At 35.2% G+C, this 24,724-nt stretch overlaps 1 protein-coding gene across 2 annotated transcripts in view; it reads left to right on the top strand.

Moving 5' to 3' along the window:
• Positions 1–2,655: 2,655 nt before the first annotated feature.
• LOC110028322 (protein transport protein SEC31 homolog B) overlaps positions 2,656–24,724 on the top strand; it is a 43,363-nt gene continuing 21,294 nt past the window's right edge. The window contains exons 1-10 of one of the 2 annotated variants that reach the window (XM_020730129.1): positions 2,656–3,116; positions 3,262–3,316; positions 3,414–3,536; positions 8,911–8,995; positions 9,120–9,156; positions 9,265–9,370; positions 9,460–9,517; positions 11,275–11,372; positions 11,491–11,610; positions 22,205–22,250. In XM_020730129.1, coding sequence (XP_020585788.1) covers positions 2,800–3,116; positions 3,262–3,316; positions 3,414–3,536; positions 8,911–8,995; positions 9,120–9,156; positions 9,265–9,370; positions 9,460–9,517; positions 11,275–11,372; positions 11,491–11,610; positions 22,205–22,250 — 1,045 coding nt within the window. In that variant the 5' untranslated portion in view covers positions 2,656–2,799. Of the gene's footprint in view, positions 3,117–3,261; positions 3,317–3,413; positions 3,537–8,904; positions 8,996–9,119; positions 9,157–9,264; positions 9,371–9,459; positions 9,518–11,274; positions 11,373–11,490; positions 11,611–22,204; positions 22,251–24,724 lie in introns of both variants that reach the window. The other variant, XM_020730128.1, reaches the window with a different exon arrangement.

The raw sequence follows: 24,724 nt of genomic DNA, 5'->3' as shown, positions 1-24,724 counted from the left end.
CCCCAATATGCACCCCCAAATGGAGTCTGATGTGGATACGAGCTGGCTCATTTTAAAGATTTTGACGTTCCAGACACACAAGCACAATTCGATTCACGAAATGATGCTACGACGGAAACCTTTTATTACGACGGAAACCTTTTATTGCGACGAAAATTTTATGTATTAAAAATTAAAGCTCATGAATTCATGAATAAATAGTGTCTAATCAACGTCAAACTCGTCGCAAGCTTCTCCAAGCATGACGACTAATACAATATGGATTGTAAAATAAAATTTCAAGTGCCGCGATGGGCGCGGCCCGAAAGATGACGATAGATTTGGGTCCATTTTTTATGTTATATTCAATTCAGTCTAGTTTTAAGTTTTAATTTAGATTTATTGAATTATGTTTATGTTTCAATTAAGTTTAATTTTAGTTTTAATTTAAACCAAACCAACATCCATCTCAGCCAACAAACCACATGAGTCAGCTCAAAGCCCAATCCAATCGGGCTTGACCAACCACCTAGGGTGGGGTTTCTAGGAAAAAAATATTCCAATTAAATGTAGGTAATGTGGGATTAACTTAGTCTAACCCTTAATGTGGGATTTTTACAGTTCCAATGAACACGAAGTTGACTTGAATGGACATCAACAACCTATAGACCGTCCTCACAAAATTATAATTTTTTTTCGATTGGATTTGTTTTAATTAAGATTATTAGAAAATAAAGAAAAAATTTTCTTTGTAAGAAATTAATTTAATTGTTTTATAACATTATAAAATAATTTCTTATTAATTTTATGGCAATTAGTTTGTATTTTTAGGATTTTCCAACCTCAAGATGTGTATTTTCTAAGTTATGTTTAATTAATTTATTCTTGAATAAATAAATTTGTTGATTGAGATTACACCTTTTATACATTGCCATGTTATTAGCTTCATGACTAAATTGGCATGGCACTTTGGAATTTATAAATATCAACTGAATAGAGATCAAAAGATTCGAGTTTTGACCTAGGAATTACAGTTTAGGCTAGTGCATGAAAGTGTACGATACCCTTGTATCAATCTTACTCAAATTATACAAGAAGTCACACTTCTTTTTTCTTCAACAAACAACATATGCCATTCATGGAAGATGTTGTTGATTGTTAGTGTTTGTGTATTCATGAGCATTCATTTCATAAATGATTAAACTTAGTCATTGGATTTATGGAGCTTACTTAATGGCTTGCTCAATTTAAGTAGCCTTGTTTTTGAGAAAATAATAATATTTTTTTATGTAACTTTCATATGGTATTGTATTACTTATTAAGAAAATGATTTTTACCACATGAGCTTGTTGATGCTTCTCTCTATTCTAAGAAAGGGTTCAGACTCTATAAGAGAAATTATTATCCCACCAATTGCAAGGGAAAGAAGGGGAATTCATTCATGATCTAAAGTAGGGATATACCTATTAGTTATTGCATAGTGCACAAGGATATTTTAGAGTTAATGATTAATTGCAAATTAATATTTTATGAGGGCATGGATTAAGCTCGTGAAAAGAACCCGGCTAGCCTGAGTGGGATGGAATCATTTAATCCTTAAAAAAAAAAAGTGATTGATTCAAGATTATTGCAGACATTTGTTGGTCTTCTTTCTTTGAGCTTAGAATGCTAAGAAAACAAGTAGATTGGGCTGCACCTAAGTTTGTTATTCTAGCTAATATTAAGCAACCATAGCGGATTGGAACAATTTGGGGCCCTTACTGTATTTTCAAGTTTTATTGATTTCATATTCTTAGTTTCATTAGGTATGTATATACTTTTAATTGCCCCGTCGACCAAAATAGGTCCATATAATTCCAACGACATTCTATTAGATTGATTTAGGTGCAGTAGGTTTAGCTTGAGATTTTATATATTAATCTTAACACAATTTAAAAACTCATATAATGTTTGATTTTTTTTTGTCTTATCAATAATTTATTTTCAATTTCATTTTTTAATCACTTTAAAAAATACATTTAGAAGATATATAGTAAACACAAATAGATAATATTTTCTAACATTAATATAAAATATGTTAGGTAGTAAAAGATCACAATAAATATATATAATTAGTAATTAATCTAATTTCTAATTAATTACTATTTAATCATCAATTAAATTAAATTACCATCATACTCATTCATTATTATAAAAGTTGGTTAATTCTCTCTTCAAATTAAAGTTGGCTAGTTGTAAAAATAAACTTTAATTTAAATTTTAGTTATATTAGCCATAAATAATAATGTTAATTAAATTTCTAATTTTTTTTTCTAATTTCCATTATTACAATTAGCGTTTAATTTAACACATAATTATTCCTTTATCTAATTTCCATAATTCAATACTAATACAATCTAAATGTTCCTAGTGCAACTATAAGTGATCAATCATTCATATAAACATATACTTAATTTAATTGCTATGGTTAATAATGTGATAAATTGCCATATTCTTTTATTTGATATAAGCAATACTCATTTACTATTTAATATAAATAAATCATAATACTTAAATAAAAATATAATTGATCAATAATATTCTAAATTATTAGGCCTATTATATAAAATTCCCCAAAAAATAAAATAAAAATAAAAACATGAATAATACACAATTTAATATTGTGAAAAAAACTAGACAAACACAATGCAAATCTCCTACTTGTCCCAAAGCAATTCATCCTCCCTCACATTTTTCCTCTCCGCCCTCTTCAGGGTAACGAACTGTAGTAAATTGATACCCTAGATCCTCCCCATACCGGCGAGATCCCCGATCTACTCCATGGCGTGCATCAAGAGCGCCCCTCGATCGGCCCTCGCCGCTTTCTCCCCGGATGCGCCGTACCTCGCCGCTGGAACGATGGCCGGCGCCGTCGATCTATCCTTTAGCTCATCGGCGAACCTTGAGATCTTCAAGCTCGATTTCCAGTCGGACAGTCAGGAGCTCCCTGTCGTGGGTGCTTGCCCTAGTAGCGACCGTTTTAATCGACTTTCATGGGGGAAGGCAAAATCCGGTTCTGGGGAATATTCTTTCGGCCTCATTGCAGGAGGCCTTGCAGATGGCACGATTAACGTGTGGAATCCAGCTAAGCTAATTGGGTATTGGCTTTTCTAAACATCTGACAGTAGCTTTTTTTTTTTGTGAAATTTGATTCTTGTTCCTTGCCTGGATCATGGATCTTTTAAATATTTCCACCCTTTTGGATTTCATAGATTGAATTGGAAAATTTTGATTTTGATGCAGTTCCGAAGGGAATGATGACGCCTTTGTTACACGGCTTGAGAAACACACAGGACCGGTACTCATTTTTTGCTTCAGCGTGATGAGCAACGTAAAGTTGATTTTATATGTTTCATGTATTTACCCTTTCTGGAAATTTTTGATCGTGATTGCAGGTTCGTGGGTTGGAATTCAATCCTCATGAGCCAAAACTGCTTGCTTCTGGGGCAGATGAAGGTGAACTCTGTCTTTGGGATCTAGAGAATCCTTCGGAACCAATGCTTTTTCCATCTTTGAAGGTATGGTACGATGTATTAGGTTCCATTAAACAAACACTTTATTTATTATCTTTGAGGGTACTCTTGGCATGCAACATGGAGAATGCTTGAGTCTTCTTTATTTTTCCAGAAAACTGTGTGGATAGAAAGGTAGGGTGTAAAGGACTTGTTATGTTGTTTTGGTAATTATCCTTTTTTTTGTTTTGTGAATAAGTGCTACTTTACACCTGATGTTACTAAGTGATTCTTCTGAGCAGACCTTTTGCTTCTTGAAGTTGGAGGCTTTATTGTAGACCTTATCATTTGTTGATTATATGTTCTTTTTACATTGATCCTTTATTGAATGCTTTTTGTTGGGACTAGAGGTTGGTTTTCCTTCTTGCTATTTGGCTGTCTATGGTTCAAATCATGGAGAGTCTCACTAATAAGTAGAGGTGATATAGACACTATCTTGATTGGATGTGATGCGTTGGGTTGGTTTTTGTTTTAGCTAACGAAAAAAGGGTCATTATTTTAGATCTATTACCCATACCCATCCATAATCATTACAAGTATTATTGGGTTGGGTGGGGTGGATGTTAATGTGAACATAAATTCTGAAATGTTTTATTTGTCATTGATATTGAAGTTATTTAAAATCTTCTAGATTTTGTTGTTTTGTAGGTTTGTTCTAGTCAATGTCAACAAATTTGTTATCAAATTGGTAGATTAGTTGGCAATATACTAGAATTTTGCTAGTTTGATTGCACTATGTCATTTCTTTGTCCTATAAATACGAGAACTTTGGGCTATTTATGGCACGACCAAAATTCATATTGTTGATTTCTAGATTCTTATTTACTTATTTTGGGACTAAATGTGATATTTGAAAATGTAGGAATGAGGTGAAAAAAAAATTCCCTACTCTTCATCCACCCCCCTGCCTTGCAATATTTTCTCGCTTCTTCAGCTGTGCATGAATAGTGAAATTATTGTTCCCTGATCAGTGAAAACCATCATACATAATGAAAAGTAAAGCCAAAATACCTGATTACTTCTACCACCCTCATCGACTCTCTCACCATTAAAGTTAGTCTCCAGATAGTTAGCTCCACTCAAATCCAAATTTGAATTCAAAGTTCTAGTTACGCTTCATTTTTCTCTTAAGCCTCTTTTTCTTAAACCATTTTTTATATCCAACTATTGTAGGGTCTAATCAAGATTAGCTATAAGTGACAGAAAATTCTTTGTAGAGTTTAGTTTTGCGACTAAGGCGAATGTTTCTAAATAATAAATGCTATGGGATTGAGTGAATTCTTTGAAAACCAGTTTGAGCATTGTATCTTTTTAGGGAGTCATCAGAATTATATTTGATTGTAAACACCCATTTACACCCGAAAATCGTATTTTCTCTAGGTAGATCAACCAGATCTTACGTGTCACTCTTCTCGAAGAAAATCTATTTCCACTTATGGACTTTAAGATCATCATGCACAATACTAATAATCTCCCTACATGACTATGTGAGGTAAAAGCACGAAAAGTGGGTGAAAGGTTTTCATACCACATATAATGAGACAATAGATGTTGGGTGCAAGGCCTTTCTCCAATGAGAATGCTAAACTCATTAGACTTAGGATTCAAACTAAGCTCAAATACAAGATTAAAAGACTTAGAATTCGAAGTTGAAGTGGACTGGACACGAGATAAAAGATTAGTGAGGACATTACCTGGTGGGTTCACGGATTTTGGGCAGTACAAAGAATTTGTAGACCATTTCTTTCGAGCTGTTCTTTACCACGAGTAGACAATATCAAACGGTACCACTATCATAGTTTTTTTTGTTTCTTTTTTGTTATGGACACTATGAGATAACATTGTAAGAATTTCAATGTCTAAAAGGCTCGACACAGCCTTTCCTGATATAATTTCGTTATTGTAGATTTTTAGATTGAACAATCAAAAGTGGGGAGATACTATTTTGGTTGCATTCGTTTTGAAGAAAATTCTGAAACTTAGTAGACAAATATTTGTTTTGTTCCCTCCCTTTAAAATGAGGTTAAAAAAAGGGTTATAATTCATCCATTTTAACAAATATTCTTTTAGAATTGGAATCAAAGTATTTGTACATCTTTTGGTGAGGAGCATAACCAAGAATGAGTTCAACTTTTTCTTGATTATGAATATGAGCGAAGGCAATACACTCAAGTATCTTTAGAAATATAGAAGATGAGAGCCGATTCTTAGAAAAAAAATTTCTTAAAAATATCAAGTGATTTTTAAAGTTTAAAGTCTTATCGGGTGTTCTATTTATGAGAGGCAATAAGAATGGCCCCTCTCTAAAGATATTTAGACATTTGATTGGTAACTAACAATTATCTCTGATAAGTGCTTGTTTTTTCTATTAGTGACACCATTTTGTTGTGGAGCGTCGAAATAAGGGCTTTGATAAAATATTCATTTTTTGAAAAAAGTTGGGCCAAAATATTTTTGAAATACTCTTTAGACAATTACCAAGAGGGAACTATCAACAATATAAACCTTTGTATTGCCAACACAAGGTTATAAAAGAAAAATATTTTTGAACAACCAATCATGTGATCAGTTGCGCCAGAATCAATTATTCAAAAATATGAAAAATTATGAACAACAACTAACAAATCAATGACTAAATAATTGCCCTTCTGTGCTAAAGAGCAAGATGAATTCGGGGACAATTTTGGAGATTGAAATAATTTTTGCGGGTGCTTTAGTTGTTCCTTGGTGAAAGAGTCTGCATTCGAGTAATAGTAGATTCTCGAGTTTCTTTCATAGTGGCTTTTGAAATGTCAACCATACCATTTGGATTTTGATTTTCAATTTGTAAGTTTATCATGAGGCTTTCTATATGCCTTCTTATGTCATGGTTTTTTTTGTAATGCTCCCACCATGGTTTCTTACGCTTTTCTTTGTCAGTATCAACCCCTTTTGACATAAGAGCCGAGTTCTCATGTTCATTGCTATAAGATTTTGCGGTGAACAACATAATTTTTCTTCTCGACCTGTCACGCCTAACTTAAGAAAAAAATTCTCTAATCGAGGGTAGAGGTTCTTATGAAAGATTCAACCTCAGACTTTGTCTAAACTCTGATTAAGGCAGATTAAGAACATGTAGACTTGATCGTTTTCCTCTCTTTTTGTGGCGAGCATAGTCATTCAAATTCTCTCAAATGTCATTATAACATTTATCAAACTTTTACCATAATGTTTCCAACTCATTGTATTATGCAGTAACATTAAAATTATTTTCTTTGGGTTTCTAAAGTTGAGTTTTTCAACTAAAAATTTTATGAAGAATTTACCAAGTATGAATAGTGATCTCAATCGACCTCTGAGATATCTCGAGTATTGAGAATGAATAGATGAGACTTTTCTATGGTAAATTCCATAGATTTGATGTGTCATTCCATAATTTTCAGACTGACTCTTTTTCAGATTCGGATCGCTAGAAATAGGTTTTCAAATTTTTTCTTTTAAATACCCAATTTCGCCTCTCCCGCCAATCACCAATTTTATGAATTGAACCCACTCAAGGTAGCTGTGTTCATTAAATTTTATAATTGTTAATTAAACTCGTAAATTCTGAGGGAAATATTAGTTCAATATTGCCATGAGAGAAGCTGTAGGGTGAGGTGGTTTCAGAATTACTGGAGTTGGTCGCTGTGGTAGAATTTCTTTGAACTTCTGCCATCATTGCTTATTTGTACGACATCCTCAAAATCTGAAAAGGGAAAGCACACGTGCGGTGCTACCTAGAGGGAAAAAAGAAACATGCCCTAGTTTCGATATGGGCTTGGCTTGCTCAATTTCAACCATGTTATTGATGTCGGAGGAAGGACAAGTAATGATGATGTGATTGGAGCCTCGAATTAGGCGACGCCGGTCTCTGAACGCTGTGATATAGTCGTTTTGTTTCTGCTTGGCTCTAATTGAGACTGTATTACGAGTCATTGAATATTGTGATTCAGCTGTTGCTTTCTCAACTAACTCTAATTGCTATTGTACCGAGACTCTCTGAACAACACGATCTAGTCATTGCATTCGCAACTAGCTCTAATTTCGACTGTATTGCGAGGTGTCTGTCGGTCACGAAGACGATGATATTGGGAGTAACCTTGATGGGCAGAAGTGAAGCGAAGGTTTCTTGGAAGGGCAAAACTTGCAAATGACCAATTTGACGGGATTTGATCTCAATTTTGAATTCGATGGTTGACTCTGATAAGATGAAGATGGGGCGAGCTATTCATTATTAGAAAAAAACAGTAGAATATGTAATCAATAGGTATTTCTTGAGGGTCTGACAAGTGAATTAGGCTATAAATCAATCTAAAAACTGGGAAGATCAATTTTAGGCTTTGGTAATATCTAAAAAGTTTTCTTAGTAGAGAATCAATAGTGTCTATCTCTTGCTCGATGATAATCTTAGGCTCTGACATTTAATTAGATTAAGTTGGGCTTTAAGTTCAGGCGCTTTATTGGAGCTCAGATTCTAATAATTTATATTTAACCAGAAGATCTAGCTTATTACCAGCTTTGTGCAATCATAAATTTCTTATCGATATAGTCATTATATTCTTTGATGAGTCTAGTTTTAATATATGCCACTATATACTTTAATTTATATTTACACCTTGGGATTTATTGAATGTGCATTCTCTCAAAATAAACTGGCATTCACCAAAATTAAAAATTTAGACAGGAAATTATGGAGTTTCCTATCCCATTGTGGACCACAGTTTCACGATAATGATTAACACACTTGCAAATCAGCTTGTCTATGTTCGCGAGGCTAGCAACAAATTTCTTCCATGACAAAGCTTTATTCATCGAACTCTGTAGCTTTAACTTCTATCATGCGTTAATCTATTTGATGAGTAGACAATCAGTTAATTTGTTAGCAGTCATTGCTGCATGCATTTGATATGTGCTACTTATATCTGCTTTATAATTTTTGTTTTGCATCTCTGCATGGTCACAAACTCATTACTAGTTGACAACTATTTTCTCATGTAGTTCATACTTTTGTTGAGTAATTCATTATTTATTAAGGAGCTATGTGCCAGAAGTAGTCTCCTGATTATTTATATGGGTCATTTTGGTCCCAGAGCTATAAAGTTCTATACTAGTCTTATGACTATTTTAATGAAAACTAAAATAGTTTTTATTGGAGATTATTTCAAGCCGTACTAATGGACTATGGGGACTAGATTGACACTTATTTAAACTTTAAGACTAAAATGACCCCCTGCAGAGACTATGGGGACCATTTTGATACTTTTTTCATTTATTAAATCAAGACTGATGGTTCATTGTTAAGGGACTTTGATATCCATGCAAACAAGCCTTCTTAACTCATTTGTGTTTTGCCTAGAGTAAGGGTGCCCAGACAGAAATATCCTTCGTGTCTTGGAATTTGAAATTTCAACATATATTAGCTTCTACTTCCTACAATGGGATGACTGGTGAGTTTTTGAACCGTGTTCTTTCCTTGTCTTTATGTTTCTAAACCCTTTTCTAGGACTAATTGTTTAGCATGCATCTTGTAATATACTTACTATTATTATTTCTATTTTTTGTAAATTGCAGTTGTTTGGGATTTAAAGCAGCAAAAGCAAGTAACAAGGCAAGTATCTGAAATATTTAATGTTAGTAGTAATGAATTGTTTTGTATTCTATTCGAAAGTCTTTACCAGTAGTTTTATCAGCTGATTATTTTGTGGTCTTTTAACAGTATTTCAGATTCCACTCGAAGAAGGTGCTCTGTTTTGCAATGGAATCCCGAAGTTTCTACACAAATTATTATTGCTTCTGATGATGACAGCTCTCCATCTCTCAGAGTAATTTCTGCAATATTTGTGTTTTAGTAATAGTCTATTATCAGTCCTAATACGTGCAGTGTATTTTCTCTGTATGATTATATCTGCAGGTTTGGGATGTTAGGAAGACGATATCTCCAGTCAGAGAATTTGTGGGGCATACAAAAGGTTAATTTATTTGTGCATTTACATATATACCACCCGATTTTTAAGTAGTTACATATCTAATGCCTGAAATTTTCCTTTTTGCATTTATACCACCCAAATATTTCATATCACCTCAAAAAATAACTCCCTTTTTAGTTTTTAAAAAGTGAAATACACCTTTTCATGCATAGCTAAGGTGGCAAGTTTAGGTGTTAGATATGTAAACACATAAGAATTGAGTGGGTATGTATGTAAATCTTCCTAATTTATTTACTATTACTTGCTTGTTCTTTCTTGTTTGTTTTCCGCCAACTTGTCTTAATTGTTTGTTATATCATTTTATCCCATAACTTCATAGAAGATCCGTTTTACATAGTTAATATTTACTCAAGAAATTTGTTTGCTACTATTTATGCTCTCTGATTTTTTTTTTTGTATTTTGTGCCAGGTTATCTTGTATTTTTTTTATCAGGTCATCTTTTTGAATGTTGAGACAGGCCATCTTTTTATATATTATTTATTTCTTTTTTAGATTTAGAAATCTTCAGCTCCCTTTTGTTGATAATGAGTCTTCCAGATATATGATTGAGAACATTACTCTTGCCAGTTTTTATAAGTTTTGTCCGGATATTAATATTCTTTCTTGCTTGTTTGAGTTTGTCTGTTTCTATTAGTAATTTTTTGTATACTGCAAATATTATTTAATATGAGTTAAATATACAAGAAAGATACACAAACAACAAGTTGATTTCAAAGATAGATGCACGTGAATCATCATTTTTGAGAAGATTTTAGAGTAGGGGCATTTATGTACTTACCAACGAATTCATATGTATTCGCATGTCTAAGACCTAAACTTTGCATTTTACATTTCTACCACCCAAATCTTTCACATTACATAAAAATTTTAGCAATTTAACATTTACAATGTGAAATTCATCTCTTTATGCATAAGTAAGGTGATTTGTATGTAAAAATTGAAGTCTAGGTGTTAGATATGTAAATGCATATGAATTGAATGGTTTGTATGTAAATTTTCGTGTAGAATAATGATGAGTTGCAGAAAGATTGGGAATAATTTTTTGTCATGTAAACAGAGCATCTGTCCTGAACTTTAGCAATCACTCAGTTTTGGTATTGAAGATCTGAGACGTTCAGTAACAATTTTGTGCTATGAAAGGACTACCTGAATGTTGCCATCTATTTTTGAGTTACATTTTTTTCCTTCCCTTTTGTTTTGTGAGTTTTACTTTTTAACCTCTTTTTTTGTGAGTTCTATTTTCTTTCTTAGCTTTCTTATTTGACTTTTACATTCCTTAGAGCTTGATCGTGTAATCTCTTGCATTTTATTTTTATTACTTTTTTTATCATAGCACTTTTATCTTGCATTTTATTTTTATTACATAATTTTCCTTCCCTTTTGTTTTGTGTTTGAAGTTTAGGTTTGTTTGGGATTCACTTTTATTTTTTGTTTTTTGTTTTTAATTTGATTTTGATTTTAAAAACATGTTTGTATTTTGTATTTTGTATTTTTAGCATGCTTTTATTTTCAAAAACAAAATGATTTGTTTTTATGAACACGTAAGAGTTGTTTTGAGTGTCCTTAAAAACAACTAATAATGTTATAACATACCAAAAATATTTTATTTCATGTAAAAACATAAACAAAACAAAAAGAAAAATCAAGAAAAAAAAATAAAATTGATCCCAAACGGATCGTCAGTTAACTTCTTTGTTTTCTTTTTTGGGTTTGTTTTTTAATATTCCTTATTACGCAGGGGTCATTGCTATGTCATGGTGTCCATACGACAGCTCATTATTATTGACATGTGCCAAAGACAATCGTACTATTTGCTGGGATACAAATACAGGAGGGGTATATACGATCTTGAAAATTTCACTCGATATGCGATTTTAGAATTTTTTATTTCATTTTTTTCATTCCGATATTTATGTATTTATCGGTGTTTTATCTGCATCATTTAACTGTACAGATTCAGAGTGAGTTGCCAGCCAGCACCAATTGGAATTTTGACATTCATTGGTACCCAAAGGTTCCTGGTGTCATATCAGCATCATCTTTTGATGTGAAACTCGGGATATATAATATTGAGGTATAGTCACCATTCACTTTCTCTTTTTCTTTAATTTAAAGTGAATTATTTACTCCGATGAACCGGTTGTGCTTCTTTCCATGAAAATATGTAGATAACTGAGTTTAAATATTTGTACTCTGATTATCCTGTTACATTTTTTGTAAGAACAATGCTTTTCTTTAAGCTACTGATCCACTTTTATTGTTAATTATGGCCTTTTTCCATCTTCTTTATTAGCTGGTCATGAAAATCCTCAGAATTTTGAAAAAAAATGATTGTAATTGGATTTAGGGGCTGAGCTGCTATAGTTTGTAAACTCTTTGCCTTGAAGTTATTGCCAATGAGCTTTTGTCTCCCGACCGGTAAAATATGCATTGTCAATATATGAGTTGTTCTTGATAAACCAGGTTTGAGGATTGTTTTTCTGTCGTTGTTGAGCGAACCTACTTTGCAGCTATGCCAATGTGGAAATCTTTAATAATGTCCTCAAGATCAATATAAAATAATTTATGTAATGGTTTCCCTTGCTAAATTTGGTTTAAGTTTCGCAGTTTCTCGTCAGGGGGCCAATTTGCAAACATGTCCGCGTGGAAACTATTGATAATGTTTATAAGAACAATGTAAAAGATTCTGTCTGGCGGTGTTTTTTTTATTCATCTTGTCACCTGGAATTTGTAATTCTCCCTTTGTTTGGGTCTTTTTAGGGTTCTTTCATGCATGTTCTGACTTCCAAACATACAATAAGACATTTCAACAGTAGCTGATAAAATATTTGCAGTTTTTCTTGTTTGCAAAAAAAGTTGTCTCAGATTGTGGCAGTCAGCATCATAAATGGCCACAAGCAGAAAGGAAATTGGATAGTCTCTCGCAACTTCCACTTGTGTTCTATACTTTGAAAACTTAAATTGGCACTTATACCAGTCTTTCAATTGCTTTTGTTGATGTGTAGTACAAATAAGAGGAAGGGGTAGATGAGTAGAAGAAGTGAAGTAAAGGGCGAGCCACATGGAACTGGAACACAAGGAAAAGACTAAATACTCTTTAAGCACGTTTCATAGTGATAGCTGGGATCTTTGTAAACATCTTACACACTCTTGGAAAAAAATAATTTGTTACTTTTGCTGATGATCACACGAGGTTAGGTTGGGTCTATTTAATGAAAGAAAAATTTGAAGTGAAAATAATTTTCAACATTTTTTACTCTATGGTACAAATATAATTTCAAAAAACTATTCAAATGTTACATAATTATAATAGCCGAGAGTATTTCCAAGATAATTTGGGTTAAGTTTTATTCGAAAAAGGAATAATTCATTAAAGGTTTTGTGCCGATTGTTGACCTCATTTTGAGGTCATTACTCCTTTCCTTAGGATTCTAGGATCCAGTTCTAGGGATTCCTATTGACTATCTTAGAAAATTAGTATTGGAATTCATCCCCTAGAAATTCTAGCCACTTCCTATTTCTCTTGTGATGTCTCGCATTGATGATCTCAAAACCATCATCGTATGGTCGAGTGGTTAAGGACTATCATGTGGAGACTTAGGGAGAAGTTTCCAATAGGATCTCAAGCCCTAAGAAAACCTCTTTAAAACTTTATGTTCTTACACACACACACAAAATGCACAAAATTCACTAAGTTGTACAAGATCGGACTAAAGTTGTGCTTAAAGGATGGGCGAAAATGCGAACTTCTCCGGAAGACCTCCGACGATAAAATGGGCTGCGCCAACGCGTCCGAGACACCAATTTTAGTTAGGAAAGACACTCATATTGCCATAACTTTGCACACGAGAAAATTGCACGCAAGTCGATGAATTCGTTAAAACTACCTTCAATGGCGAAACAAACCACACCTACATGTCTGAAACGTCAGAATTACCTAAAAAGGACATTCATTTTGCTATGATTTGATACACGAGTAAAAATGTACGAATCAAATTTTATTTTTGGGAAATATTAAATATTTTATATTTTTATATTATTGATTATTATATTAATTTTAATCCTAAACCCTATTTATCCCCTCACCAGCGCACTTAACCTTCTACTCGACCCCGCGGCTTAGATAGATGCTTGTCCCTGCGTGCCCTAGATCCCGTGGCTCATCCACGCGGCGATCCTCCCCCTCTCGACTCTTCTCCTTCTTCGCGTGGCCGCTCGATCTTTCGGTTCTCCAATTGCAAGGGCCGGGCTGGCCGACCCTTCTCCTTCTCGAGGCTTTACCGTCTCCTTTTTTATTGTGGTGATTCTTTCCTCGTCACTTTATTCGACCACAAAAATGGTGGTAAATGTGGTTGTCCCCTCTCATTTCTGCCTATAAAAAAAACATCCTAAAGTATTGTTTTGGGTTGTTGAAAATTTTTGAGAGAAAGGAGGGCTGAGTTTTTCACTAGTTGTTGTCGAGGCTTTTAGGAGAAGAGGCTCTGCCGAAGTTCCTTCTCGGCTAGGTTCTTGTGTGTTGGGGTGTTCGTGGGTCGTTGCTTCCTCGAAGGTTTTGGGAGAAAATTTCTACAGGTAGCATTTTTCTTAAATTTGTTCTAGAGTTTTGCTTTAAGTCTCCATTAAGAGGTATTTCTCCTCTTCCCTCTAATTTGCATCATTCGGATTTGCACCTGAAAGTATTTCTTTTCTCTTCTAAAACATGTGGAAGTAAAGTTTAGGCTTGTTTTGAGATCTAAGCATGGATAGTTTCTGGAAACAGTAAAAAAATGGAGCATAATATGGATACTTTCTCTTTTTCTGCTCAAAATGCATAATAGATAAAATTTTGGAAAATTCCAGTTGTTGCCATGAGATGATAGTTGCTTATTTGGAATATATGCTAGAAATGTAATGCTAAATGTAATGCTAAAATTCTTTGTTGTTGTTGCCCCTGTTCAAATATATGCTGGATGCAAATTTTGGGTTTTAAGGTTTTGTGGAATTTGATTCTTAGCGGCTCTGTTTGGGTCCATTTGGTGGGCTCGATTTTTGCTTCTTTTGGATTAAATGTTAGCTGAAAATTTTGTTTTGTTTTGGCCCATTTGATGAGCTCTATTTTAGCTTCTTTTGGTTTAAAAGTTAGCTGGAAATTCTGCCTTGATTTCCCATTTGGATGGGCTCGGTTTTGACTCTTTTAGGTTGGATTATAACTAAAAATGTTTCTCTGTTTACCCCATATGGATGAGTTCGGTTTTGGCTCTTTTGGGTTGAATTCATGCTGGAAATCCTGATTTGTTTTCCCCATTTGGTAGGTGCGGTTTTGGCTTAAATTGTATTCTTTTCTTTAGCCTTTATATTGGGTTTAATTTGGTTTGAGATAAGGAATTGGTTTGGCTCAAAAACTTATCTGCTGACTCTCTTTTACTGGGTTTAGTTGGGCTAATATTTTGTTTTATTTTTTTTTCTTGCTCCTTTGCTGGGCTCGAGTTTACTGGTCATGGTTCCCTGCCTTGCCCCTTTGCTGGGTTCGGTCTATCTGTCCCGGTTCTCTGTTTGCCCTTTTCTGCTGGGCTCGGTTTACCCTCTACGACTCCCTGTTTTATCCTTCTTGCTGGGTCGGTTTGTTCCTGTGCTGGGCTTGGTTTTGCCCCTGTGCTGGGCTCGGTTTTTCTTTGAAATGGTTTAGTTTTGCCCTTGTGCTGGGCTCGATTTATGCCTTGTGATGGCTGGGTTTTGGTCACTTTTTGGGTTAGACCTTACTTTCGGGTTGGCATGTTGAAAAATTTTTTGGGCTTAGTTTTGTTTTGGCTTGGTTAGGTGTTGTTTCCAGCACAATATATGGCTTGCTTTGGGGCCCTGTATTGCTTTTCTAGGCCTTGAGCCTTTCAGTAGTGAGCTTTCCTGTGGGTTGGTGGCTTCCCTTTGCTGTCCCTGGCTGTGAGCTCTCTCCCGTGGCTCTTTTATGGTGAATGTGGGATGGTGGTTTCCCTTTGCTGTTCCTGGCCGTGAGTCCTCTCGCGTGACTCTTTTATGTTAAATTTGTTATGGTGATTTCCCTTGGCTGTCCCCAGCCATGAGCTTCCATCTTTTGGTTCTTTGATTCTCTGTTGCTTGCCCTTACCCGAGAACACCTGTTTTTGTTGCTTGTTTGCGTGTCTCTTTGTGTTGGGACCGGTGGCTCCTCCTTTGCTTCTCTTACTCGAGAACACCTGCTGGTTAGTTGTGTGGGTTGCTGCCCCTACCCAAGAGCATCCATGTGGTTCTCTTTTGATTTTGTTTAGTTGTTCCCTGTTTCCCCCTTACTGTGAAGCTGGTTTGGTGGTTTTGGTTTGCTGCCCTGACCTGTAAGCTTGAGGTGTTGGCTGTTCTTTTGTTGCCCCTAACTGTGAGCTTATGTTGGAGCTTGGCTGTGTTCTTTCTTGATCCCAACTGCGAGCCTGTTGGAGGTTTATTCGAGCTCGTTTTACCCTCTTGATTGCCCTAATCGTGAGCACTTATATGTTATTTTGGATAATATTGCATTTGTACAGTGCGGGAGGCTTGTGGTTGAAATTGGAACTAGATGGTTTTATTGTTTACAAGATTTTAGGAATTTTGAGGATGTCATTTGTGGATTATATTCCTTTGATTCAATTGGAAAAATTTGAAAGGTTCTTAAAACTTCATTTCGGGAAAGTATGAAATTGGTATGAAGGATCCACGAAAGGATTTGAAGGATTTGAAAACTTATGAAATTGTAATTCAGAAAGAGTTTGGAGGCTTGACATTAAAATTCAGATAACAAAAATTCAGATAACATAAATGCCACAGACTTGGGTGTGTGATTATGTAATTGATGGTGGAGCCGTGTATACAATTTTCACATTAATTCACGCCCGTTTCGACCTGTTCGAAACAAGAATTGGAAGGGATACTCTTTTTGGGTTGATCCATTTATGAAATTTGAGAAAATGATATCCTTCTTGGATTGATTCAAGGATCTTGGGCCCTTATTTTCAGGTTTTTTTGTCATAACTTTTGAGGTCTGATTCACCCTTCGCCTTTTTTATCTTTTGGGTGATTAGTTCCTCCTCTCTCTCTCATCCCTCTCTCACCCCATTTTTGTTTTTTTTTTTCCTTGCTTCTTGGTTCGGTTTTCGGTGCTTATGTCTGACATATAAGTGCCTATATATAGTCTTTGTTATATATGAAACCATCAAAGAAGGTCGCGAGTAGGTCGGTTTTGTTTTTGGGGCTTAGGGCGGTGATGACAAAGGCACGTCGGTGGTAGAGCAAAATGACATCTCATTCTACAACATCAGGACCCAATCCTGGGACCTGATAAACTGTAGGATGATAGTATCATTCACCGACACAAGACTAGTGGGAGACCCGTACCTTCTTAGGTTGTTGGCGGTCCTACGCCCAACAGCGTGATCAACTCGTGAACAACTATACTTTTCAAAACTCATAAGAACAGATACAATAGTTATAAAAATATTTACACTACAAAATTGATACAACTTCCTTTTTTGTATGCCTGAAATCCATGTGCATGCTAAAATATAAATTTTAAATGTGTTACAGCTTGGTTGTCCACTTGTTGATTACCGATACCGGGCTAAGGAATACCCTCTTAAGTTAGGTTTAGTAGGACACCATTCTAGTTGAGTGACAGACTCTATACATCCGGGTGACCGATAGTAGCCTTCGACGTCCCTCGAGTACAAATATATTATATTTGAGCCTAGCTCCGACTCGAGTGCTTGCGGTCCCCTCTTTTCAGATTTTTTTGTACGTTTTATTGGAATTTTTGGCAAAGCACTCGTCTCTTATTCTGGGATCTTTTGGTGATTTTGATAATTTTCTTGAAATTGTTATTTGTCGATTTTTTCGAGTTTTGTCAGACAATGTTTCTTTTGTTTATACAGTATATACTAGCTCGCTTAAAGGAACAACAGACCTCCCAGATATACAGGTTGATTACATTACAACATTTTACTTCACAACATGCTGTACTGTTCTTCCTCTTCTATGCCACACGTTCTACTGTTCTTTTCTTGTTATACTACATATTTTATTGTTCTGTTACACACTATACCTTAGTGTAGGAAAAACTCAACGATAAAAATCAAACCCGAAAGTGCTATGATGGGGAGCTTGGAGCGAACACCGTGGGCAGCACGACGAGGACACTCAGAAGAGAAACGCTGCAACATCAAAACAAGTTCATATCACTAATCACTTTCCTTAGTTTAAATAACAACCCATAGAATTTCGAGGTGGTTTGCCTAGCGCAACGTAAATCCTCACATGTCACCTTTAGGCTTTTGCATAACCCTGTTGTGCGATTATAAGTCTTGACACTTTTAAGATTCCAAGGTTGTCGTATGGTACAGTGTAAATCTTTCTATCTCTTTAGGCCATATGTACGATCATATATCGTGTGAATGTAAGTCATAAATTCTAAAATAAATTGCAGGATTAAACATTGAATAACATTATTTCAAAGACATAAAATCAAACAATAGGATAGTTGGGAAATCACCAGGATTTTCCCTGGACCTATGATATTCCCTACTCTTCATTTCTTTGGATTTCTTAAAAATAACTGTTTCTATTTGAGCTATTCCCATTTGATTTTCCCATGTCCAATTTTGAAAGCCTAAACATTGAAATCTGGAAGGTAAAACCACTGATCTTAAGCGAGAGTCTTCTTAAGTGACCCCGGTCATTTAAGATATAATTAAGTCATTTAACCGGTCATTTAAGATATAATTAACTATAGGGGTTTGCCGCTATAGGGAACTTGAAACCCAGGTAAAATAAACATTATCTAATCCTTATATTAAGTAAGGGAACTTGTCGGCCATACATAAAGGTTTTGCAGACCAAACGGATGTCACAAACTTCTTAGTTTAGGTGGTTGAGTCTACTGTGAAGTGATATGCTTATCATTCGGGATAGTGTATTATTTGTGATATCGTGCTCAGTCTCAGTCATCCAAACTTTCCAAAAATGTGAGACTCGTTTGGTCTCATCTATTTTAAAATCAAAATGTTACTTTCAAAAATCATATTTACATCAAAACTATTTTCATATTTAAAAAAAAATCTTTCTTTTCAAAACTAAAACGGCCGGCACCGATATCCCATAGTAAAATGTATGACTGAATAAAAAAATAAGTACTTATTGGAAGTAGTTTAGGCATTGCTATTTACAAATCAGGTGCGAATACATCTTTGGAAAGAAGTTGTTCTTACTGTTAAGTTCCTTATTAATAGAACACCCATCGAAGTTTCAAACTTTGAAACACCTTTTGATGTTTTTCATAAAATTTATCAAATAAATTAGCTTTTGTCTACGTTATCTTCAAAGTTATTTGGGGTACTCCATTTGTTCATATTCATAGTCATAATCAAGGAAAATTTAAAACCCGAGCCATAAAATGTGTGTTTGTTGGTTATGCTCCCACCTAAAAGGGATAAAAATATTTTGATCATATTTTAAAAAATGTTTGTTTCCATGGATGTCACCTTTTTTTAATCGCAACCTTTATTTTTACCTCATCTCAAAGGGATGAAGGGGCAGAATAAAAGATTTGATTACTGTTTTTAGTATTTTTTTTAAACCGAAGGTTCACTAAATCATCTCCCCAACCTTGATTATTCAACCTAAAAATTCAAATTATATTATACTAGGAGAAAATGGGTCGCGTTTTTTAGATATTGAAGTCTATTATGATCTTCCCAAAGTGCAATCTCATGATGTTCATAATTCTATAACAACTAACAATGATGAAACATGAAAAAGAACTATGTTATTGATACCATTTGACGTTGTATACTCACGACAAGGACAACTAAAAGAAAAAAAAAGTATACATATCTTTTGCATTGCCCATAATCCATGAATTCTCCTGGTAATGTATTCACCGAGCCTTTACCCCATGATTGGTTTACATCATCTTTGTGTTACGAGTCTTTTAGTTCTGAACCTAAGTCTAGTGCCCTAATCCTAAATCTATTGGTCTCAGTAATTTTATTGTTGCTTGAAAGGGGGTGTGTTTTTGTACCCAACATTCATTGTCTCATTATGTGTCATATGAAAATCTCTCATTTATTTTTCAGATATTTACTACAAATTTGTCTTGTATGAAAATTCCTAATACTGTGTTGAATACTCAGAAAGTTACTAAGTGTAAAGGGATTGACTTCGAGTAGATGAAAGCTCTAGAAAAAAATGGCGCGTGAGAATTGATTGATTTACCTAGAGGGAATAAAATTGTTAGATATAAATTTGTGTTTACAGTCAAATATAATTCCGATGGATTTCTAGAATGATACAATGATCGACTGTTTGCCAAATGATTCACTCAAATTTATGGCATCAATTATTTAGAGAAGTTCGCCTTAGTCACAAAATTAAACTCTATAAGAGTTCTTTTATAACTTGCAACTACTCTTTATTGACCACTACAACAGTTGGATATAAAAATACGTTTCTTAACTGGGATTTGGAGGAAATGTATATGAATGTGCCTTGAGGATTTAGTGAGTAGTTCGACACAAATGTGTGTAAACTAAAAAAATCATTGCACGGGTTGAAGTAGGCACTGAGAGCATGGTTTGAGAAATTACATTGTTAAAGGTCAAGGGTATACTCCAGAGCAAAGAGATCATCCGATTTTCTTCAAGCATTCAAAGGATGTGAAGATAGTCATGTCAATCATGTATGTGGATGATATAATTCTCAACAGAGATGATGTTGATGAAATGAACCGATTGAAAATTTCTCTCATTAATTTTGAAGACCAATGACCTAGGATCTTTGAGATATTTCTTTGGCATGAATGTTGCTATATTGAAGAAAGAGATTGTTGTTTCCCAATAGATGTATGTTATTGATCTTCTAAAGGATACTGGATGAGTGGTTGTAGGCTTGCAGACATTTCAATTGATCCCAATCAAAAGAGATGCGAAGAAAGGTGACCCAGTGAATACAATTTGATATAAAAAATTATTGGGAAAGTTGATATACCTATCACATACAAGACCATATATTCCCTTTGCTATATGATTGCTAAGTCAATTCATCCTTTGAGAAATACATTGAAGTAATTAACAGGATTCTCAGATATCTAAAAAATATACCAGGTAAGAGTTTACTCTTTCAGAAGGCCACACAACAAAATATCGATGCATACACTAATGTAGATTGGGTGGGCTCAATTGTTGATAGAAGACCGACGTCTGGATACTGTACTTATGTCTGGGGAAATCTAGTTACATGGCGAATGGAGAAACAAAATGTGATGACAAGGAGTAGTGTCAAGGCAAAATATCGAGCTATCACTAATAGAGTATGTGAAATGTTATGGCTGCAAAATATCGAGCTATCACTAATGGAGTATGTGAGATGTTATTGCTGAAGTGAATTTTTGAAGAGCTACAGATTTCAATAGACATGCCAATAAAGTTGCACTGTTATAATGAAGTTGCTATCAGTATTGCAGAAAATCCAGTGCAACCTGATCAGACAAAACATGTGCAGATTGATAGACACTTCATAAAAGAGAAGATTGATTATGGAGCTATTTGCATACCTTTCACTTCGACAACACAAGTAGCAAATATCTTTACCGAAGGACTTTTTCATGCCTAGTTTTGAGTTTCTTGTAAGCAATTTGGACATGACAGATATCTATGCTCCAACTTGAGGGCGGCGGGTGTCTGAATTTAAGGTTTTTTTTTATCATCTATTTTATTATTTATTATTTTTAGAATTAGCTATTATTGGTAATTTCTATTTATTTTTTTCTAGCATGAGGATTTTGTGGCTTTTTCTATTGTGGTGGCGTTCTCTTGTTATTTATCTTGTAACCGAGTCTTAGAAAATTGAAGAAGCATAATTATTTTCGCCCTCTAAAAAATTACACTAAATAGGATACTACAGAAAGACATATCAGGTTGAGCACGGGAGCCCGGGAGCCGCATAAAGTAGAAAGTGAATTATGGTGATTTATTTTTTAAGTAAATCTTGATTTATTCATCTACAACCCCAAATTTACTTGAGTAAACAAAGGCTTGACAGCAGAAGGGAATGATAAGTGGTGTAGCAAATTTCAAAAACAACTTATTAACTTGTGCTCATTGCACAACTTAAAATAAGATGTATTTGTCAATAACTTATTTCAAGGATTTCAGTGGACAGGATGGACCTGAGAGAAGTAAATGATATAGAGTGTAATCTATTCTTTTTATCCTCTCCTCTTTTACACCAAATTCTATCATATTACTGCTGTCCATACGTTTCTTCGGTAATTTTCCCTGTTGATTGGCTGCTAGGGTATGACCTTGTATCTGCATGTGGCATGTTTTGTTGCACTAAATTTAAGTATCATATGGTTGCATGGAGCGTTGATATTCTTTGTCCTTGAGTGAGAGTATATTATGCTTGATGGTGATTATTCAATAAAAGTTGTTTAGAGGAGATAAATGAAGATTGCCCTTTGGTAGTAAGACTACTCGATGCAATGCTATTTTTTTGTATTTGTAATTTGGACTTGTCAATTGTCAATGCCGTTATAATTTATTTTGGAGTGATTATAGTTTATTAATGTAGATTTGTTCTTGTCTTTAGTCTTTCCTTTTTTGTTTTTTTTTTTTGTAAAATCATTATAATTTTATGTTATCTCCAATATATTCCAGGCTTGCAACAAGTTGGCTCTTAGTGCTGGCGACTTTGTTGCCCCAGGTAAACTATTTTTTTTTTTTAATTTATCTTGTATTTCTCTTCACCTGGGATCTTTCAATGAATTCAAACTTTGTTGCTGACCAATCGAACTGCATTAATGGAAATGTTAAACATTTCAAACGAGTTTTGATTTTCAGTACACGCAAAATTGGCATATTGAACTGATGATCTTTGATTTACATATGAAATTGATGGGCAATTGAATCAACTAGCTTAGTGTTTTTGTTGTAATACCATTTTTTTTTTTCATTTGTGCTGCGTAGTACGAAGCCTGCATGATACCATAACTAATAGGAAGAACAGTGGAACACAAAAGTTAACTTTTATTAATGTAGAAATAGTATTACAACACGATTCAAACAGAAAGGAAATACAATAATAGACGAGTCCCCTGGTTAGGATGTAGGAAGATGTTCGAAGGCGGTGGTGGCGTCAACGGGATGGTAGGTCAAGATGGGAGATGTTGGTGGTTGTTTGGGTAATTGTGTTGGTTTGTTTGGTTGTAGGTAGGTAGGGAAGCATGTATGGGAAGTATGAGTGGCGGTAGAGTGGTGGAGGCGTATGAGGGTGGTAGGCAACTAGGGGAGCGGTAGGAAAAGGGGTTGGTGAGAAGAAGCGAAGAAGATTGTACGTTCACAACGCTACCTCGAAGTAGGATACAACCGAAGCACCACCTGTCGTCGAATACAACTCTAACAAGCGGGAAGAGACTCCACACAAGATATTAGAAGACAACTTCACACAGGTGACAATTATTTATAGCCTTCTACCTCTACAAAAAAGAAAAGGGTTGGAAAAGACAAGAAGAATCTAGAAAAAAAAACATTTAGAAGAAAAGTGTGGTAGACTCATGAGACAACCCAAATACCTGATCACGAAAGTTCGTGGTCTCCCCCACTTTGACACGTGGTTGCGGGCTCCCACGAAGTATTGTGGTTATGAACCGCAAGATCGTGGCTCGCGATCTTTCGCGAGGGTTCGTGGGCTCCCGCGAAGTGCCTGAAGGTTCTGGCCCTGCGGGATCGCCTCCGCTTCGGGGTGCATCCAACCCTCTGCGTCAGTGTCCCGGGGTTGGGGGAAGCTTTGACCTCGCTTGTCGAAGCTCTAGACTCTTCAAAGTATGGTGTTAGGTTGACGACGTTGAACGTGGTTGAATATTGTACTACCCCGGCAGGTCGATTTTATAAGCGTTGTCGTTCAGCTTTTGCAGTACTCTGAAGGGTTCATTTGTCTCAGCTTGAGCTTCATGAATGATCCTACGAGAAATCTCTCCTTTTTCCGCTTTCCTGAAACATTATTTTCTTCCTGGATTTATTTTCCTATGCCTGTTATTTTCGATTTTGCTTCACAATGTCCTTGCCAAATTCTTTGTGGAGTTTCTGGATCTCATGAACTCATTTTGTGGCATCCTTGCTGATTTTTGAAAATGGTAGGAGTGACACCAATTCAAGTGGTGTGAGCGGATTACTCCCGTACACAACCTCGAAGGGAGTTCGTCCTGTATTTTGTTTGATGGATTTTTTATAGGTAAACTCAACTTGGGCTAAGGTGAGATCTCACTGTTTAAAGTTTTTTCCCACGAAGCACCTTAGGAGATTACCGAGGCTCTGGTTTACTACTTCTGCCCATTCGTCTGTTTGTGGATGCGCTGTCGAGTTGAATTGGAGGTTGGTGTCAAGTTTTTCCCATATTGTCCTTCAGAAGTGGCTCAGGAATTTGACGTCTCTGTCGAAAGTTATGGTCTTAGTAATCCGATGCAGCCTTACAATCTCCCTGAAGTTTAGATCAGTGATGTGAGAGGCGTCTAATGTCCGATGACAGGGTACAAAGTGAACCATCTTGGAGAATCTGTCTACTACAACCATTATGGAATTCTTGTTCCTTGGAGTCCTTGGAAGTCCTAGCACGAAATCCATGTTGTTGTCCAACTACGGTGCTTTTGGTACTGGAAGTGACGTATATAATTCAACTTTCTGGGCTTTCGTCTTTGCCAGATGACATTCTGCATTGCTCAACATGCCATTCTATATCTCTTGTTAGTTTTGGAAAAAAAAAGCTCTCTTACGGAGGTGAGAGTTTGGTCCCTGGCGAAATGATCTGTTAGTCCTTCACTGTGGTCTTCTTAGAATGATCTGTTAGTCCTTCACTATGGTCTTCTTAGACAATGGCCTCTCTTAATGAACATCTGGGAATGCACAACTGTCTCTGGTGAAATTGGTATCCATCTTTTCGGTAATATTGCCTTGCTGGCTTTTCCCGACATTGATCCCATATGTTCTTGAAATCTTTATTTGTTTCATATAGATCCTTTATGACCTCGATGCCACAACTCGAGCCTGCTCGTATGTGATCAATAGGTGTCGACTACTTAGTGCATCTGCTACACGGTTCTGGCTTCCCGCCTTATGTTTTAGCACAAACTGGAATGAGGATAGGAATTCCACCCAGGTGGCGCGTCATCCATTTAGTTTGTT

Source organism: Phalaenopsis equestris, unplaced genomic scaffold, assembly GCF_001263595.1.
Source record: "Phalaenopsis equestris unplaced genomic scaffold, ASM126359v1 Scaffold000511, whole genome shotgun sequence".
In the NCBI taxonomy this organism is placed as follows: domain Eukaryota; kingdom Viridiplantae; phylum Streptophyta; class Magnoliopsida; order Asparagales; family Orchidaceae; genus Phalaenopsis; species Phalaenopsis equestris.
Note: the sequence above shows the minus strand (reverse complement) of the source record. Positions and strands in the feature narration are given on the sequence as shown.